General features: G+C 55.5%; 1 protein-coding gene and 1 long non-coding RNA gene across 2 annotated transcripts; both read left to right on the forward strand.

Moving 5' to 3' along the window:
• Positions 1 to 122: 122 nt before the first annotated feature.
• LOC132233070 (uncharacterized) lies at positions 123 to 1,529 on the forward strand. Its single transcript, XR_009452547.1, has 3 exons — positions 123 to 740; positions 915 to 1,033; positions 1,137 to 1,529. It is a non-coding gene; the product is annotated as an uncharacterized LOC132233070 (long non-coding RNA).
• An 8,415-nt stretch (positions 1,530 to 9,944) lies between these two features.
• LITAFD (LITAF domain containing) lies at positions 9,945 to 13,667 on the forward strand. Its single transcript, XM_059691826.1, has 4 exons — positions 9,945 to 10,075; positions 11,963 to 12,027; positions 13,210 to 13,354; positions 13,497 to 13,667. Exons 1-4 carry the CDS (start codon positions 9,945 to 9,947, stop codon positions 13,603 to 13,605), a joined length of 450 nt encoding a protein of 149 aa, XP_059547809.1. The 3' UTR covers positions 13,606 to 13,667.
• Positions 13,668 to 17,394: the final 3,727 nt, after the last annotated feature.

Here is a 17,394-nt window from a genome sequence, read left to right on the forward strand (position 1 = left end):
GCGGGACGGGCGGGGACAGCTCCGACGGACCTTTGTGTCCCCGCGCAGGACTGGCGGCAGCGCGGGACGCACGCGGAGGACTCCACCGCCCCTACCCCCGCGCGGGGGCGGAGGGCAGTGCCTGCCTGTGCCGGCCCCACGGTCAGAAAGCTCCCCTAAAAAGTGGGAGAATCCGATCTTCGCGCGGTGCAGGTTCGTCTCCTAACCCAGCGGGTCAGGCCCGGCCTCCGTCTGACCTTCGCTCCGGAATCCGGATGGGCCTGGAGCGCTCTAGGAAAGAGATGGAGGAATGACCGGAGTGGAGCGACAGAGGGGAGAAAGGAACACAGAAAATGCAAAGAAAGAAAACGAGGGAAAGCTGTTGATTTTGTTTTGTTTTGTTTTGTTTTTGATTCATTGTATTCTCCCCCCTCCTCCCCCAGAGGAAGGAAGAGGGAGAGATAGAAACATCAATCATTGATCAGCTGCCTCCTGCACGCCCACACCGGAGATTGAGCCGCAACCTGGGCATGTGCCCTTGACTGGAACTGAACCCAGGACCCTTCAGTCTGTAGGCCGACTGCTTTAGCCACTGAGCCAAACCAGCTGGAGCTCATTTTATTCTTAACTTCCCTCCCTCCTTGACTCTGGCGTAAAAGGTGTTATTCTTATTTTACCCGAGAGGAAACTGAAGCACAGAGAGAGGAGTGACCTACCCCAAGTCACAGCAAGTTTGAAACAGCCCCTGAGCTCTGACTGGGGTTGGTAGATGAAGGGCAGGGAAGTGTGTGTGTGTGTGTGTGTGTGTGTGTGTGTAGGGGGGGGGTAGCCTGCAACTGTCCTGGGGCCACAGGGCCCAGGAGTGAGGTGGCACTGGGGTCTCTGCAGGAGCCCACCAGCTCCGCCTGCCACTCATCTCTCTCCTTCCCCGTCAGGAGCACGCAGGCCACTGAAGACAAAGTGAGAAGACAGCTGTCTACAGCCAGGAAGAGGGCCTCCACCAGGAGCAAAGGTGGCCGGCACCTTGATCTTGGACTTCTCAGCCCCGAGAGCTGTGAGAAATACACTTGTGTTGTTTAAGCTTCCCAGTCTGTGGTCTTTCGTTATGGCGGCCAGAAGAGACTAAGGCTGTCCCCTTTTCTCCCTTTTCTCCCCAGATCCCTTCTCAACCTCTCAGTCAACTGAAGCCTCTCTGGACTTCACAGCCTCGTTTGGTGCAGTTCCAGTTTGCAGCCACTCACGGCGTGTTGTCCATGCCAGGCTCTGGGTCGGGCACTGCGCACCCAGGATTAAAAAGTGCCCACCCAGTCCCCACCCCAGAGGAGTGCAGCCTGGTGAGGTGGCAGACAGGTCGATAACCGCTAACCATCGCCAGGATGTCGTGTGGTAGGCTGGATAAGCCTGAAAGCCCAGCGAGTGTCCCACCCTCAGGCCCATAAGAGCAGACTTGCTCTGAGGGAGGAGTTCTCTCCCAAGTTGCCATGGTGTAAGCCTCCTGCAGCCAGTGGCCTCAGTCCACATGCTGGCCCTGGCTCATACTACCGGCCTCGTGCAAGGAGCAGGGGAGAGGGGGTTACTGAGGGGAGAGGGGGTTACTGAGGGGAAACATCTGGCTAAATGGGCCTAGCAGGCTTCTTGCAGAAGGCAGGCCAGGGTGCTCAGATGTCACCTGGAGGTTGGTGGCAGATGAGGAACTTGGTCAAATATCAAGGGTGATCAGGTATTGAGGGTGAGGGATTCTGGCCAAACCAACTTGATAGGAATCTTGCTAAAACTGGACTCTACACGGACAAAGACAGGAGCCCAAGGCCAAGCAGAGGGCTCAAAGGAGCCTGCCTAAAGTTTGGTCAAGAAGAGACTCTTTAGCCCTGGCTGGTTAGTGCAATGGTTAGAGTGACAGCCCCTCTCCCTCCCACCGCCCCCCCCCCCCACCCGCACTGAAGCATCTCAGGTTCAGTTCCCGGTCAAGGGCACCATACCTGGGTTGCAGGCTCCATCCCCAGCTCTGGTCAGAGTGTGTGCAGGATGCAACCAATCAATGCGTTTCTCTCACATCAAAGTTTCTCTTTCTTTCTCTCTCTCTCTCTCTCTTTTTCTTTCCCTCCCCCCACCCTCCCTTCCACTCTCTCTAAAAAAAAGGGGGGGTATTATCAGGTAAGGATTAACAAAAGAGAGAGAGATTTATATGTGTATCAATAGTCTCCATGTCCCTCCTGTGCTCAAAACCCTTCCGTGACTCCGTATTGCTCTTTACATAAATCCCAGCTCTCCTGCTGTAACACTTCAGATTTGACTTCGCTGAATGTAAGAAAGCTCCAGTAAGAAGCTCTGCGAGCTGGAGGCTCCTGGAGCTGCTGAGCCTCGGTGATACCGCAGGTCTGCGGCCCTCATACTTGGCTGTCTCTGCGTTCTCGCTCTGTCATCCTTTAACATGGGCCTCTGGTTGTCTCCGGGGCCAGAGCAGCTGCCTGAGCTCCAGCTGCCACACAGCAGCGCGGGAGAGGGCGGGGAGAGGCGAAGGAGCGTCTTCTCATCTCTCGAGTCTCAACACCGTTGTCTAGACGAGCCCCACCACTCTCTGGGCTCCCCTGAGAGGTCTCCTCTAAACCTCTCATTCCTTTGCCTACCAGTTCGTTTCTGTCTCCAGTGGCCACAGCTCTGGGGACACAGAACATCACCTGTTGGGCTCAGCAGGCGCCTCCGCTGCCCAGCCCTGCACAGGTCCCTGTGAGCAGGCTGAATCGTGACGGAATGCGCGAGTGGGTGAAATGAATGCGTGCGTGAAGCCATGTCCCGCAGCGCCCCCCTCCTCTCCAAACACAGAAATGCTGACCCGGGAACTGGAGTGAATCGGTCCACGGCTTCCCGGAGGGCTTCCTGTAGGAGACGCCAAATGGAGTCTAGACAGGTGGCAAGAGCATTGTAGGCAGAGGATCAGCATAACTGAAGGCCCCCTCCCATCCCCCCCCCCCAGCTCCGGAGGTGCTGCCACCGCCCAGGGGGTGCTCTGGGCACGTGGTAGGGCCTCCACAATCATCCACGTGACGTGGGCACTCCTGGCATGGAGAGCAGTGGTTGCGGAGGTGAGGCAGTGCAGTCTCAGTGAAGAATCACCCACAGAGAAACAGCTTCCAGCTCCCCCCCCACCCCCGTGCCTGCCCTCCAGGGAGAGGGCTCACTGGTGCCCAGGCAAGGAGGGCTCCTCCCTTCACGCCCTCCCCCTGAGTAAGCCTGGGGCTCACACACCTCCCTCCCAGCTCACCTCCTAGTGCAGTGATGGCGAACCTTTTGAGCTCGGTGTGTCAGCATTTTGAAAAACCCTAACTTAACTCTGGCGCCGTGTCACATATAGAAATTGTTTGATATTTGCAACCATAGTAAAACAAAGACTTATATTTCTGGTATTTATTTTATATATTTAAATGCCATTTAACAAAGAAAAATCAACCAAAAAAATGAGTTCGCGTGTCACCTCTGACACGCGTGTCACAGGTTCGCCATCACTGTTCTAGAACTGTCCCCCCGCCCCATGCAAGCGCAGGCTCCCTCACAACCAACATCCCCACAGACTGGCACGTGTTTCCACGGAGGAACCTACCCATTGTCCGGGTGCCCACAGGCAGGCCGCCTGCTCTGCCCAGTTCCTGCTGCGCAGGTCGGACAAATATTGTGTCACTTCCTGTTTCCTCCTCGTTCTCCCATGTGTGGAGAAGCCACTGTATGTTTCTGGAACACATTCTGGTGAAGGGGGAGCAGGGCCCCATCCAGCTGTGTTGAGCTGGGCGTGCAGGCGCTGGGCACGGGTGGCGAGTGACTAGACTCTGCCGACATCCAGATCTGGGGGCACTCTTCTGAGGATGCCTCTTTCTGGTCGTTACACCCAATTAGGGGGTCCTCTGCCCCCCCGGAGCCAAGGGTAGTGCCCGTCCCATCCATCCTCCGTCTTCGCATCGTTTCACTCTTCTCCCCACATGGTTGTGGCTGGCATCTGCTTCCCCCACTAAAATATGAGCTCCCAGGCCAGGCACCTCGTCAGCCTGGCTTGGTTTCCTAGGCTGACACATAGCAGGTGGTCGTGTTATAGAAACAAGGGTCTGCCGCTGATGGGGGACCAGGCATAAGACTCAGTTTTCCCTTCGGTAACACTGTGCTGGGAGAGCCTGCAGGGGAGAGGGAGCTGAAAACTTCACCCTTGGAGGGAGGGGGTCCTGCCTCTGGCCTGGTCCACCCGGGCTGACCCCATGTGGGCAGCTGGAACCTGCTCGGGGTGAGGTCCAGGGGTGGCTGGCGGAAGGGGGGGGGGGAAGATGGACCCAGGAGCCCCCCGTATGAGCTCTCCCCACACCCACACACCCCTTCCACACATCCCTCCCACCTGGACACACACACACACATACACACACACGCCTCCACATACATACCTGCGTCCATGTGAACAGCCTACACAGCTCTTCATGGACACACACATCTCCCCCCACACCTGCCCACCCCCATGCAACCACCACATGCACACCCACGCCCTCCATCACACAGCTCCTGGGTCAGACCAGACCCCAAGAACTTTCTCAGTCGAGAAACAGGCAGGCATCCAGGTGGGGGTGTCAGTTCTGGGGGCAGGGATGGATGGTCCGAGAAGAGGTAACTGTCACCCTCCTCCACTGGGTGCCTGCTCTCCAGGGAGGGCTGCCACTGGTGCCCAGGCAAGGAGGGCTCCTCCCTTCACATCCTCCCCCTGAGTAAGCCTGGGGCTCATACACCTCCCCCAGCTCACCAGCTGGGAGGAAGAGAAAGCAGACAGAGTGGTTGGCAGAGCTGGAAATTCCACCCAGAGAGGTTAGAGGACGCCCGTGTGACCCAGCAGCTCCCCACCCAGGGCTCCCGGCTCCCCACGCACCTAGAACAGGTGGAAACTCACTGATGGGCAGGAGGAGAAGGGAGGATGGGATCCAGGTAAAGCCCAGGCCCCTCAGCCACCCATTCCTCCTCCCCACACACTTGCCCAATAATTACAGTTACAACCCATTCCTCTGGATTCCTTCCTCATCACATCGCCTCCCTGGGAGCTAGGCCCTCTGGGAAGAGAGGATGAAAAGGAAGGAAAAAATGTCCCATCTCATTTCCCCCTTAAGCAGCCCAGCTTCAGAGTCCTCCTGATTTCTCTAGAAGAAAGCATAGCCCAGAGAGGGTGAGTGAAGTGCCCAGGGTCACACAGCAAGAAAGAACCGGGGGGCTGCCAACACCAGGCTCCTTCCCTTCCCAGGATGGCCTGCCCCCTGCTCTGGCTGTCATGACTCTGCTTACTTACTCTATTATTGTCCTGGTTATTACTATTACTAATTGCAAGCTTTCTACATGCCAGGCACAGGGCTCAGTGTTTCCTACGGATTCCTTTCATTCGTCACTCACTCAACTCATCTTTAGTGAGCATCTACTATGTCCTAGGTACTGGGGAGAGAGCTGTGAACAAAGTCGGCAAGGACCCTCTCCTCCTGGAGCTGACATTTTAAGGGTAATGGATGATACTCAAGTAAACTAGTACATGAACCAGTTAATTCCAGACAGAGGTAATGTGTCAAAATTGAGCCTGGTAGTTATGGGAGAATGTGGGTGGCTCCTCTTGCCAAGGGTCTCTGGCCACCCTCCAGGAGGAGTGGCCTGAGAGCTAAGAGTTTGACGATGAAAATGAACCACGCGATATCTTGGGAAAGGGCACTCCTGGCACAGGGACAGCAAGTGCAAATGCCCGGGGGCAGGATGGAGCAAACAGAAAGTAGGCATGTGTGAAGGGTCAGCCAGCAAGGTCAACCTGTCTCACCGAGTTTTCATAACACTCAGCAGGGAGGATTGTTAGCATCAGATCTATTTTGCCGAGGAGGAACCTGAGGCCTGCCGGGAATCACGCAGCTGGGAGTGACGGCCCATGCTCTGTCCACCTTCTTTCTCCTGTATGCCAGGCCTTATGTGGGGGATGCAAAGGTTTAAAACAAACAATTAACAACGTCCTCCAGGAGCCCTGAGCCCTGCAGAGAACTGATCCTCACAGAAGAGGCCCAGGAAGAGCCCAGCCACGTCTCATGGCTCCCCCCACGACCCTGTGTCTGGGTGCAGAGAGACTGGGTTCCAACCTGGCTCCCCGCCGCCCTGCGGTGTGACCTTGTGCTGGCCTCAAGCCCTCTCTTGACTCCTCATTCCTTCCAGCCTGGCCTGGAGGAGACAGCGTGGGGCAGGAGTCCTCAGCCCCAGGACAGGACGGGGACACCCTTCAAAGGAGGTAGCAGGGGCGGCCCTGCTGCCTGGGTCCCTGCCGATATGGGGACCTCTCCGCCCTGCAGACCCCAAAGGGATAAGGTGAGGCTGACTCCCGCAGCCTGGTGCTGCCCCCTGGTGGCCATATCGGGATGGTGGGGCGCCCAAGAACATCGTCCATCAGCCACTCATTCACCCTGAGTGTCCCATTCAGGCACTGCAGCCAGGATCCCAATCCTGGGTTAGGAGAACCGTCACCCTCAAAATCCCCAAAGAAGGCAGTCTCCACCCCATCCAGGATGTGTAACTGCAAGTCTATACCAGGACCGCGGGTCCTGGGGTGTGATATCCAGGGGGTTTGAAGCTAAATGGGGCTGGGCTGTGATGAGTGCATCATGCAGCTCATTCATTTGTTCGTTCATTCACTAGTTCATTCATTCACACATTGAACCTGTATTCATTGAGCACCTCCTCCATGCCGGTGCTGGGGGAAGCAGTACACCACACCTCAGACACCAATACATTCCGGGGTGTGGACGCCGTGGGTATTGGTAAGGAGTTGGAGCGGAGGGCAGGGGTCGGCTGGGAGAGGGTCAGCTGGAGCCAGGCATTCCTTTTCCCAGGAAGACGACGCCTTTGTGGGAATCAGGAAAGGGCTTCCTCAAGACACTTTCCCCCTCTTCAACTGAAAAACAGTGTAAGGGTGCACAGATCTATGGCGCCCAGATAGAAGCGGCACTGGCTGCGCCGGGCACACCTGCCTGCACACTGACCCCTCCCTTCCCAGGTGGCACCTTCACCTTGATCAGCCTGCACAGCTTAGCCTGTGCTAGACCTTCACATAAATAGAATCACAGGAGACGTACTCTTTTAGGTCAGGTTTCTTCTTCTTAAATATTTTTTTATTGATTTCAGAGAGGAAGGGAGAAGGAGAGACAGCAACATCAATGATGAGAGAGAATCACCGATCAGCTGCCTCCTGCACGCCCCACACTGGGGATCCAGCCCACATCCCAGTCATGTGCCCTGATGGAGAATTAAACTGTAACCTCCTGGTTCATCAGTTGGCCCTCAACCACTGAGCCACACCAGCCGGGCAGGGCAGGTTTCTTTTGCTCAAGATCATTTTCTGAGATATATTCATCTTGCTGAGTACATCAATGATTCATTGTCTTTATTGCTGCACAGTAATCCTTGGTAGAAATATGCACAATCTGTTTATTCACTCACCTGTTGACAAATATTTGGGTTGTTTCTAAATTTGGGGTATTCTGAATTTTCTCATGTGGGTCTCTTTTTGAACACGTTTTTATTTCTCCTGGTAAAAATCTGGGAGTGGAACTGCTCCCTATGGCTTTCTTGATTTCTTTCTTTTTTGTATATTGCCCTTCCTATGTTTTCTTCTGTGAACAGTCTGTTCTGATCTTTTGCCCACTTTTAATATTGCATTTTTTAAATAACTATTTCTGGGTGGAAGGAGATGTTTTATATTCTGGATACCTGTGCTTTTTGTCACACATATGGACTGCAAATATCTTCTTCCAGCCATGGCTTGCCTTCTGTTTTCTCTGTGGTGTCTTAAAGAGGTGGCTCTCTGCTCTGATGAAGTCATTTTTTCAGGTTTTTCTTTTATGGCCTATGCTCTGTGTCCCCTGTAAGAGATCTTTTTATTATTATTAATTTGTTTTTATTGATTTCAGAGAGGAAGGGAGTGGAAGGGAGAGACAGAAACATCAATGATGAAAGAGAAACATCTATCGGCTGCCTCCTGCACACTCCACACTGGGGATCGAGCTGCAGCCTGGGCATGTGCCCTGACCGGGAATCCAACTGTGACCTCGTGGATCATAGGTCAACACTCAACCACTGAGCCACACTGGCTGGGCCCCTATAAGAAATACTGATAATCACATTTGTTTGTTTTGGGTTGCTTTCAGTTTTTCAGTGTTGCTTTGCTCTTTTTTACATACTTTCTTAGTAATTAGAAAAAATATGAGATAGTTCCAAAGTCAACTCAATATAGCAAAGTGTATTTAGAGAGGGCCTGCTTTCAATCCTGTCTCCCTGAACATTAACCACTTTAGTTTTATTAATCTTTCCTTTATTTCTTCTTGGAAATTATAGGCCTCCCTCCCTGTTTCCTTACACATACAGTAGTACTATCTCTATCTCTATCTCTATCTCTATCTCTATCTCTATCTCTATCTCTATCTCTATCTCTATCTATCTATGGAGGTTATATATATATACACACACATATATCTTGTTTGTTGTTCTTAGCACTCTATCCTGGAGAAACTACGTCATAGTAATAAATGGGGATTTTCCTTTTTCTTTTTTCCTCTTTCCTCTCCCTACCCCCTCCCTCCAATCTCTCTCTCCTTTCTTCGCTCTTCTCTCTCCCTGTATTTTCCATAGCTGAAGAGTTGCTATACATAGAGACATTTTTAGTTTTTGTCTAGTTTTTGCTGCTGCCTTGAAGAAACTTGTGTTTGCGTCATTTGACATTTTTGCTGGTCTACCTTGGGGATGGATTTCTAGAAAGTACTACTGGGTCAACAGGTCCCACATCTGCAACTCTGCTAGAGACTCGCCCTAGCTCAATGATGGCGAACCTATGGCACGCGTGTCAGAGGTGACACGCGGACTCATTTTTTTGGTTGATTTTTCTTTGTTAAATGGCATTTAAATATATAAAATAAATATCAAAAATATGTCTTTGTTTTACTATGGTTGCAAATATCAAAAAATTTCTATATGTGACACGGCACCAGAGTTAAGTTAGGGTTTTTCAAAATGCTGACACGCCGAGCTCAAGAGGTTCGCCATCACTGCCCTAGCTCTTGGTTGCTGCCAGCTTGATAGCCCTGCAGGCTACCCCGGATGCTCCCCAGAACAGCGCGGCGCCATGAGCAGCCACAGAAAACACTGTCCAGGCGCGTGCCTGTGCGCACAGATCCTGCCTGCGCTCTCCCTGGCCGACCCCAGCTAAGGCACCGACCAGCGCACACACGGTGTGAGCATCTGTTCTGGGCACTCAGGCCACTGGTCATTTCACAGTGACCATGCTGGCTTCGTGCGCTGCACCTGGCTGAACCCTGTAAGGGAGCTGTTATTACCCCATTTTACAGATGGTCAGCCAGGGGATGGAGGTCAGAGAAAGTGAGGGTCTTGCACAAGCTCACAGCTAAACCAGCAGGAGAGGCAGTTGAGGCTGTGATACACACACACACATTATACACTGTAGTACAGGTGTACATATGTGTACATGTATATACATGTGTGGACACATAGACCTGTGTTCACACATCTGTACCTAGACAGACCCGTGTGCATGCATATTTACTGTATGCGTATACCTACATACACATGTGCATGTACATACACCTACTTCAAGTAAGAGACATGAGCGTCCTCACAGCTAGATCTCTGAGCGCAGGATCGATCCCTCAGAGCAGCGTCGCCAGCTCCCAGCAGATTCACGTCTGCGAGGCCCGGGATCGGGGCGCCCACCCTGCCTGTGATCAGGGGCCGGCACGCACTCTGTCCACAGTGAAGCGGACACGGCAAAGGGCCATCTTCAGAGGGTCCCCAGCTGGGCGCCTGGCAGGCTGCCCTCGGCCATTGTGAGGACACACATCACAATGGCTGTTCCACCGGAGCCAGGCCCAGCAAGGGGCCCGGAGGCCTGCACTCCTGTCCGCGGGCCGCCAGCCGCCATGAGGGCTCCTGGGGACAGGCACTCGGCCGCTCAGAACTCGGAACCCGATCCTGCTCGGATACCACTGCTGGAACAAAGGGCCTCCGGGGTCCCAAGATGGAACCCTCCCATGGGTGAGTGCCCTTCAGTGTCTGGGGGAGGCCAGGGACGGGCAGAGGGCGGGGCTCGGGGAGCGGAGATTATGTGTCCCCTTGCTGAGCTGGTCGCTCACTCCAGTCCTCACCCCCCAAGTCCTGCTCTCCCCCACCCACCTGGGACCGTGTTTCCCAGGGGGACACAGTGGGCCTTCACACCCTGTGCCCTCCCCTAAAGTACCACAAGGAAGTCGAAGAACAAAGCCAAGGCCTCCCCCAAGTCAGGTATGGCCTGCCCTCCTCTCCCAGCTGCCAGGACAGATGGGGTGGGGTAGGTTAGGGTTACAGTTACAGTTAGGGTTCTGGCCATGCCGATGTGAGTGTGGGTAAGTCACAGAATCCCTTTGAATCTCACATGAGAGCTGGCTGAGAGGATTAAGAGATGAGGTAGGGCTGGGCAGGTGCTAACTCAGTGGAGATTGGGAGTCTCTAGTTGGCAGCCCTGGGCCAGGTACTGAATTTCTGACCTTCAGTTTTGTCATCTGTAAAATGGGTACAAAAATGAAGTGGAACTGCTGGAGTCAGTGGATGGGTATGAAACCTCTTCCTGTCCCCAAGAGTCTAGACTGTGTGGCAGGAAGTTCGGGGGAACTGTTTTCTTACTCCTACTCTGGGTAAAGGCATTGGAGGGGAAACCCAGGGACCCCCTTCCCCCCAAATCATGAAGCTCTTTTCCTGGGAGGGTCAGGTTCCCATGCAAAGCACTTATGTGGCTCCCAATGAAACACAGGGGATCCCCAACCATCACGCACATTGTCATTAAAATTATGGGGCTCCCATTGTGCCCCCTCTCCAGACACTCTGGGGACCCAGGGTCCCAGAATTTCTTGTCCAAACAGCCCTCCACCTGTGTGCTGGTCCCCAGGGCTGGCCAAGAGCTGACTGCTGGGGGTGCCGAGGGACAGAGCTGGGTGTCCGCACTCCGAGAGGCCCCTTTCAGGGCAGGAGGGACCCAAGGTGGGAAGAATGGAGGAGACCCAAAAGCCCCTCCCAGAAGGAGCAGGGGCAATGTCGCCGCTTCTGGAGCCGTCCTGACCAGAGGCCAGGGTGCGGCCCGGAGTAGCATGTTGCTCTGGAGGCTTCTTAAGTTCCGTCCTTGACTCTGGTACTTATTTACTGGGGGCATGTTAACCTCTCTGAGCCCAATCTCCACATCTGCAAAATTGGACCACCACACAGCTACCTCCCTGGTGTTTTGGCAAGAATAAGTGGAGTGAGGGTTGTAAAGTGTTTAGTACAGAGATGGACACATAACAAATGCTTCAGATAAGATTAAAAAAAAAAAAAAAGGTGCCCTAGCCAGTTGCTCAGTGGTTAGAGCATCAACCCACTGACTGAAGGGTGGCGGGTTTGATTCTGGTCAAGGGCACATACCTTGGTTGCAGGCTCAATGCCTGGCCCCCATCGGGGCGCATGTAGAAGGCAGCCAATCGATGTGTCTCTTTCATACCCATGTTTCTGTCTCTCCCCCTCCCTTCTACTCTCTCTAAACATCAATGGAAAAATATCCTCAGGTGAGGATTAAAAAGAAAGGAGTTACAGGGCCCTGTGCAGTTCCCATCCTCAGCTCCCTGGCACCGCCTCTAGGGAGGTCTTACATCCTAGGACAGTGAGGGCACACTGGAGTCAGAAATGCCTGGGTTCACCTTTCAGCTCCTCCATCTATTGGTGATACAACCAACTTGATTCATTCCTCTAGCCTCAGCTTTCTGTCCTGTAAAATGGGTATCTCCCTCAGGCTGACCAAGTTTTTAGCTCAGTGCCTGGCACATAGTGGGCCTTCATATCTAAGTGTGTTTTCCTTCCTCTCTCCCAAAGAGCCATCACCGCTGCCATCTTCTCCTCCTCCTCCTCCTCCTCCTCCTTACCCACCACCTCCTAGATCGCCTCCTCCACCTCATACGCCTCCTCAATCTTACTTCCGAGGCCCCCGAGTTATTCACACAGGTGAGTGCTCTGGCCTCCTCTCCTTGCCCTGGCCATTCCCCAAGACTCTGCCCCCAGCGCCTCCTCTGGGAAGCCCTCCTTCCCTGCCCGCTCAGCCACCAGTGGCCACTTTGCCCAAAGCCATGCACATTTCCCTCCAATGTGAAATCCCCAGTGCGGGGAGAGGGGAAGGTCTGGTACACAGTAGGTGCTCAGGAAATGTGTGTGAAGTAGAATCCTGTTATCTACTCTGCCAAGGCGCTACCCCAACCACAGGTGAGGGGGTGCAGACCCCCAGATGGGGCCTGGGCTTGGGGATTGTTAAACACTTGCCAGGGAATTTGGGAACACTGGGAAGGCTGAGAGCTGCTGGATTCGGTTGTGAATTCCTGGGGGCCAGAGTGAAGGCGGCATCCTCACTGTTGTCAAGACCATAGAGCCCGTGGGTCACCCCTTCCAGCCAGTTCTTTCCCGAGTTCTCTGCCAAATGGGGCGGCTACATCAGGCTTCAGGGGTCCAAACCCAGCACCCCCCCTCCCGGGCCCCAGAAAAACCCAAGTCCTCATGGCTCTGAACAGTCCACAAGACCAGGCCCTGCGCCCTGGGTCAGACACCAGAGGCCCTGGGGCCAGGCTCCTGACAGGAGACGCAGCCGGCACCGCGGCCTTCGCTGCCCACCGAGCTGCAGGGTTTACAAGGGCACACTTTTTGGTCCCTGTGTACAAATGCAAGAGGAAGAGACAAGAAGAAAGCTTCTGGGTTTCCTGTTGTGTTGTGTGTGTGTGTGTGTGTGTGTGCGCGCTCGCGCAATGCAACTGCTTTCCCGTGTCGGTGGGAGCTTTCTGTCGGCAGGGTGAGCAAGCAGCTCTGGCCGAGTTAAACCAAAGCCCGAGAGGCACTGCGTGGGCGGGATGTCCTGGGAACACACTGGATTGATGTTGAATCCAGTTTAAACCCAGAAAGGCTCCCAGCTCCCTGGGTCCCCGCTCAGAGAAGCAGGGTGTCTGGACTGAGGAGGCCTGAGCCCTGAGGCTGGTGGTTGGAGGGAAGGGGACTGCTGGGGGCTGGGGCCCATGTGGACGATCTGGGCTGCTCGGGGAGTACGAGACCCTGCAGAGGGCACAGGCCATGCGAGGGTCCACCCAGTGGTGGGTGCCGAGGAGAGGGGTGTGAGGCCTGACCCTCCCCCTTCCCGCCCCCAAGCTGTGTTCAGCGGTGTGCCTATGCTGGCGACTCCCATGCCCGTAAGCTACCTGTGTCCGTACTGCGGGAACTACATCGTCACGGTGACCACCCCGATCCCGGGGATCCTCACCTGGTTGCTGTGTACAGGCCTCTTCATGTTTGGGTGAGTAGGCACCCCGGCCAGCGGAGGGGGAGGGCTGGCCAGGCAGAGGCGGCAGGGCAGGGCCAAGCATGGGGCGGTGCAGGCTTGGTGGGGCGCACCCAGCCTGGCCCTGGCCCACGGCCCACTGCTCCCGAGGCTGCAGGTGTGTCCTGGGCTGCTGCCTCTTCCCCTTCTGCGTGGACAGTTTAATGGACGTGAGTCACACGTGTCCCGTGTGCCGGCGGGAACTCTTCCGCTACCAACGCCTGTGAACCTCCACGAAATAAATGTCTAAAAAGTGACCTTTCCCTGCCTGTGTCTGTGCTACTGGGGTCCCCCCACCCGCTCCTGCCCAGGGCTGTGAAGGGACTGAGGCAGTGCCCACCTGCCCAGTGGTTCTCAGCCTTCTGGCCCTTTAAATACAGTTCCTCATGTTGTGACCCAACCATAAAATTATTTTTGTTGCTATTTCGTAACTGTCATGTTGCTACTGTTATGAATCGTAAATATCTGATATGCAGGATGGTCTTAGGCGACCCCTGTGAAAGGGTCGTTTGACCGCCAAAGGGGTCGTGACCCACAGGTTGAGAACCGCTGCACCAGCCCTTCTCCTGCCCTCCCGTCCCCAAGGAAGGTCAGGTGGGCGCTCAGACCGGCGCCGGCACACAGCAGAGGCTGTGAGCACCGGTGAATGAAGGATGCCTGGCCCTCCCTGTGCAGGGTCCACCCTCTCCTGACCTCTGAACCACCACAGCCCATCCATTGATCAGTTTTAGCTTCTAAGTCCTCTAGTGCACACCTCCAGCCAATAGGTCTCAAGATGACTCTTCCCACCTCCTCATGTGGCCCTGGGCGCTGGAGACGGCATGACCACCTCCCTGCAGTGCCCCCTCTGACCCTACGCCCTCAGCCGCACCCTGTCCCGTCCTTGTTGCCCCACAATAATCCTTTCTCTCCTTGATACCCCGCCCAGCTCTTAAGGGAGGCACCAGCTCCTTTCTGCCCGGCCTCCCTGCCCCAAGTCTTGCCTACGCCCGCCGGTCCTCACCAGCAACCAGTGACTGGCACATAGTTTAATTAACGGGTGAGAATTAGTAACTTCAGCTCTGATTACACCAGACGCCTGCCTAGAACCTTCCAGGCTCGGGACTGAAGTTGACATTTTAATGGGGGGTCACCTGAGGCCACTGTGAGTGGGCCTCTGCCCCTCCCCGCCTCTGTGCTGCTGCCCAGCCACCACGCGTCCCGACGCCTCACTGTGCTGCCCAGCCCCCCTCACCCATTCCTTCTGTTGGGCCCAGCAGCACCATCACTTATTCTCGGGCCTCTGCCACTTCCCCAGGGGCAGGCAGGCTCATGGGAGCTGGGAAGGAAGGAAATCCACCCAAATCTGTCCCCACCTCCCCAGCAGAGGTTTAATTCTCGAAGTTCCTTCATGGCCACAGCACAGGAGCCATCCTGCACGTCACAGTGACTGCGGGAACGTGGAGAAAGCTTGGATGTTAAAAGGCCCTCGCTGGCTTAGAGCAGGTGCTTGTGGACAAATGAGTCTGCTGGGGATGAGGTCAGGGGTGGGCATGCGCTAACGGAAAACCCAGGGCACAACTGAGGGCCATTTTACTTGGCAAACATATATGAGCCCATCTTTCCAATGTAAATGAATTTCAGAAAGAAGTGAAGTGAAGGAATTAGGGGGCAGAAGGGCCGGTGAAGTTCATTTCATCCACTGAAGTGTGGCAGGAGGTCGGCTATAATGCTCCCCCATCCCGGGCACATGATGCCAGGGGCGGAGGTGGCTGGTCCCGATCCAGGAACTGGACCAGCAGCTGGAAACTCGGCCTGTCCACCCAAGATGAATGCAGTGCAGCAGCGAGAAAAGGTACAGCGGCAGGAAGGTGCACGTGTTTGTGCGCGTGTGCCTGCGCAGAGCTGAGTCGTGGAGGCACTGAAGCATCACGGTGGCCTCTTGGCAGACATTCCTGGAAGCCAGCCAGTCCAGGTGAGAGCTGCTCTGGCCACAGCTGCTGTGACAGCGCTGGCAGGTCCAGGGGGAGGGAGGGTGACAGATTTCTCCAGATCTGAATGTCAGCCCTGCAGCTGCCCCACTGCCATCTCCCGCACCCCAGATGCCCCGGGAGCCAGGGGAGCACCGACTTCCGAGGCGGCACTGGCTGTGGGACTGAGAGTCCCAACGTCCACATCCAAACAGAGACCCATTTTGTCTTTTTTAAATATATTTTCATTGATTTCAGAGAGGAAGGGAAAGACAGAAACATGATGAGAATCATTGATCAGCGGCCTCCTGCACACCCGCAACACAGGTGCGTGCCCTGACTGGGAACCAAATTGTGACCTCCTGGTTCATAGGTCAATGCTCAACCACTGAACCACACTGGCTGGGCCAGAGACCCATTTCAGTGAGATTTTAGGATTACAGAGGTGAAGCATCTGACAAACTAGACCCCCAGTTCCTGGGAACCAATCCTTCGTTTATAATAAATCCGAACAGAGGGGCGCCAAATGGACCCAGGGCGACAGAAAGGCCTCGGGTCTACACGTGGGGCCCACCAACTGGTCCCATGTTTCAAGGCGAGACCATGTGGTCTCAAACAGGGCGAGCATCATCACGGAGGGAAGGGCGGGTCACGGAGGCAGAACGGGCCCAGCGGCCACCACCATCCGGAGGAGGAAGTTTTGAGCTGGGACTTGGCCAACCCCCGGCTGAGACAAAGCCCACGCCCCTGCAGAGAGGCCAGGCTTTGCGGGCTGGTCACAGGGCAGGCCTGGCTCTGCCTGCGGCCGGAGCTGATTCATCCGAGGAGCTTGACCGCAGGCCGGTGTCTCATCCCACGCTGGCCAGGCGACTTGCTGGTTTTGACTTGGATGCCCAGACAGCTCCACGGGTAGTCCCGTGACAGCGACGTCCGCAGCAGGCGCAGGGCCACTGCGGAGCATGAGCACACTGCCCGCTGTGGGGCTGGTGTCCCGGGCCCTCCTTCACTCACCTGGCTCAGACACCATGCGCCTCAACAAGGCCCTGCCCGGCCCGGGCAGCACCCTTGCGAGAGCCTTGGACCAATCCAATCCCCAGGCTGATTAGACGGCCCAATGTTAAGAAAATATTGTCAACTTTTAACACTGGGAAATTCGCACTGAAAATCCAGACTTTTCAGCTTCTTTGAAAACTCAGGTGCACAGGATGCACATTCAGCAAGCGTCAGACTGAAGCACATCTGTCCCCTCGGCCCAGCCCTCCACCCTCCTTGGGCAATCCTACTCGCTGCCTTGGACACCTGGGCCCAGAGCATCATTTCCCCTTCTTAGTGGCCTCGTGTCCGAGCCTGGTCCCGGGGCGGCCTTGGTTCTCCTGCCCCAGGACCTCACCGTCTCCCTGTGCCCAGCTTTCCCCAAAGGCTGACTTGGCCTTTCCATGCTCAAGGCTTGTTTCTGCACCAGCTGGGAGCTGCCAGCAGTGCGGCCGGGACAGCGTGTCCGGCAGGCCCCAGCGCTCAGAGGGAGACAGTGCCCTGCCCTGGATGCCTGCAGCTCCCGCTGGGGCACCTGGGGGCGGGGTGGCATGCGGCAGTGAGGTTGTTTCAAGGCCAGCTCTGTACTTAGCCACTGAGAGCCCAGCTAGGTGGTCAGCCTCCAAGCCCGTGTCCTGTCACTCTGGGCTGCCCACATGCCTCGCTGGGAACCAAGACGGGGCGTGCTCAGTGGCGGGTTGTTTTGAGGACTGCTGATTTGTGGCCAGAGTCAAGACAGGACACGTCCCCACCTTCCTTATCACGGGAGCACAGAGGAGGGTGTGACGCTGGCCTCCCAACCCAGCTCTGCCATCAGTGACTCTGTCACAGCTGGGGATACCGCCTGCCATTCCCCGTGGCCATCACCTCGAGCCACGCCCAGGCTGTGTGGACAGAGGCGAGGAAGCAGGATGAAGGGCGGGGGGAGGAGGGGATGGTTGTATAGACTGTTATGCCCCTCCCGCACCCGCATGCCTGCGAGGAGTGAACATAGCTGACCCTGAACCTGCCACCCCTACCCCAATGCCGACTTCA

The sequence above is a fragment of the Myotis daubentonii genome, chromosome 4 (genome assembly GCF_963259705.1).
Source record: "Myotis daubentonii chromosome 4, mMyoDau2.1, whole genome shotgun sequence".
Taxonomy (NCBI): Eukaryota; Metazoa; Chordata; class Mammalia; order Chiroptera; family Vespertilionidae; genus Myotis; species Myotis daubentonii.